This window comes from Oryx dammah, unplaced genomic scaffold (genome assembly GCF_014754425.2).
Source record: "Oryx dammah isolate SB20612 unplaced genomic scaffold, SCBI_Odam_1.1 HiC_scaffold_11, whole genome shotgun sequence".
NCBI classification, from domain to species: Eukaryota; Metazoa; Chordata; class Mammalia; order Artiodactyla; family Bovidae; genus Oryx; species Oryx dammah.
In genome coordinates this window covers 22,593,279-22,595,779 of record NW_024070195.1, presented here as the reverse complement: position 1 = coordinate 22,595,779, position 2,501 = coordinate 22,593,279, and the positions used below count along the sequence as shown (strand labels likewise).

At 40.6% G+C, this 2,501-nt stretch overlaps 1 protein-coding gene across 1 annotated transcript; it reads left to right on the top strand.

The window, feature by feature from the left end:
* Nucleotides 1–1,259: 1,259 nt before the first annotated feature.
* LOC120870360 (olfactory receptor 12D3) lies at nucleotides 1,260–2,210 on the top strand. The gene has a single exon (XM_040250019.1). The coding sequence runs from the start codon at nucleotides 1,260–1,262 to the stop codon at nucleotides 2,208–2,210; it is 951 nt and encodes a 316-aa protein (XP_040105953.1).
* The last annotated feature ends 291 nt before the right edge of the window (nucleotides 2,211–2,501 follow it).

The window sequence follows — 2,501 nt, the reverse complement described above, 5'->3', positions numbered from 1 at the left end:
TCTGCATGGCAGGCAGATTCTTTATCAACTGAGCTAGGAAGGAAGCCCATAGAAAAACTTCTATTAGGATTGTGAATTGTACTCTTCATTATTTCTGTCAACTTTTGAAACTATTTTATTGGGAGCTTACATTGGGTTGTGATATTCTGGACCAGTTGTTAGCAGGGGAATGTTAGTGTGGGTGAGGGTGGGTAGGCTGCTGCTTAACCGCTCAGTCATGTCTGACTCTTTGCGACCCCATGGACTGTAGCCCACCAGGCTCCTCTGTCCATGGTATTCTCCAGGCAAGAATACTGGAGTGGGTTGCCATTCCCTTCTCCAGGGGATCTTTCCCACACTGCAGGCAGATTCTTTACCATCTGAGCCACCAGGGAGGGGTATACCAGGTAGTTTTTCCATTCCTCAATTCAAGGGCTCCCTCTTCTGTTAATAAGGTGGTGATTATTTTTTACAAATGGCCAAGTATTTAATATATATTTTTCCTCTTTCTTTCAATGCTTATGCTTTATCTTGTTCTAACTCTCCTCCTGTCGTAGAAATTCCCACTAAAGGCAGGGCACTTTTTCCTAGGCCTGAAAAATCGGGGATGTTTTCAAAATTCTCTTCCTGTTAACCCTTTTTACTCTTTCAAGTTTTTCTCAACTACACACACAAACCCACCACTGTGCTGCAGTCTTGTGACTATTGATGCTAATTATGCTGTTTTTATTCCCTCTGCTTAAACACAATATTTGAAGATTCTGGATTTTATGTTTCTTAGTTTTGCTGAAAGTTTAGGTGTGTAGGAAGGATGCATTAATTTCCTGAGGCTTTAAAATATCTTAGGAGAAAAGAAGAAATCCTCACTAGGCTATATCACTTTTACTGCCAGAACCGAGAATCATAAGCTGAACAATTATTTCCTTTGTGTGTTTTAAATTTTTCTAGCCTCTAATTTTTTTCTAACCTCTAATTCTAATGTTGTAAATAAGATATAATCATGTTTTACATTTTATGCTTTAAAAAAATGTCTTTTATCTATATCTTACTTACTCATTATAAGCTGTTTTTATTAGTACATGATAAATTCTGAAGTGGTAAAAAGATGTTTGACTCACATTTAGGAGTGGTAAAGCTGTTTACTTACCACTTCTAAATATTCTCCACACTGGAGCTCACCCTTAGGCTTTTCCAAATAATAAACTGCTTCACTTAATTCCCACAGTGTAAAATTCAAAAAAACTAACTCATTGTCATCATTACATTTGCTCCCCAAAGCAATGGAGAATGTCACTACAGTAAATGAGTTTCTGTTACTTGGCCTAACCAGTGTTCAGCAGCTGCAGCCTTTCTTCTTTGTGATTTTCTTAATCATTTACTTGATAAACTTGGTTGGAAATGGAGCTATATTAGTGATTGCGATTTTGGAACCCAAACTGCATTCCCCCATGTATTTTTTCCTGGGAAACCTTTCTTGTCTGGATATCTGCTACTCTTCAGTGACATTGCCCAAAATCCTTATAAACCTCCTCTCCGCTCGCAGGGCCATATCTTTCCTGGGCTGTATCACTCAGCTATACTTCTTCCACTTTCTGGGAAGCACAGAGGCCATCTTACTGGCTGTCATGGCTTTTGATCGCTTCGCTGCCATCTGCAACCCACTTCGTTACCCTATCATCATGAACCCCAAGGTATGTATTCTCTTGGCAGCCGTGGCCTGGATCACCAGCATCTTTAACGCTCTGGTACATTCTGTCATGATTGCACGCCTGAACTTTTGCCACTCTCAAGAGCTCAATCACTTCTTCTGTGATGTCAAGCCCCTCTTGGAACTGGCCTGCAGTAACACACTGCTCAACCAATGGCTTCTTTCTGTTGTCACGGGCAGCGTATCTATGGGAGCTTTCTTCCTGACGCTTCTCTCCTACTTGTATATTATTTGCTCCCTTCTGCTCAAGCATAAGTCCTGCAGAATACTCCACAAAGCTTTGTCCACTTGTGCCTCCCATTTCACAGTGGTGTGTCTTTTCTATGGACCTGTAGGCTTCACGTACATTCGTCCTGCCTCAGCCACTTCCATGACTCAGGACCGGATGGTGGCCATCGTCTATAGTGCAGTCACTCCAGTGCTGAATCCACTGATATACACTCTTAGGAATAAAGAAGTGAGGCTGGCGCTGAAGAAAACCTTCGGGAGCAAGTTATTTAAAGACTGCTGGCAGCACCACTGAGATTAATGAGGCTTCTATCTGACTCTGATTAAGATTTTTATCCCTTCACTCTAATAAATGGTCTGCATGGTTTTCCCTCAGGAATTTATAGCCCCATAACCATGTTCAGCACTCAACTATGTGTCATTATTTGCTCAGTTTTTATTTACCTACTCACTTATTTAAGAGATAGTCATTGAATATATATTGTGTCAGGCAGCATATTAGGTGTAGGAAGCAAGACTGAGCAAAAGAAATTCTACAATCTCACACAATAAACAAATTTATAAGTACACACGTCAGGGTAATTAG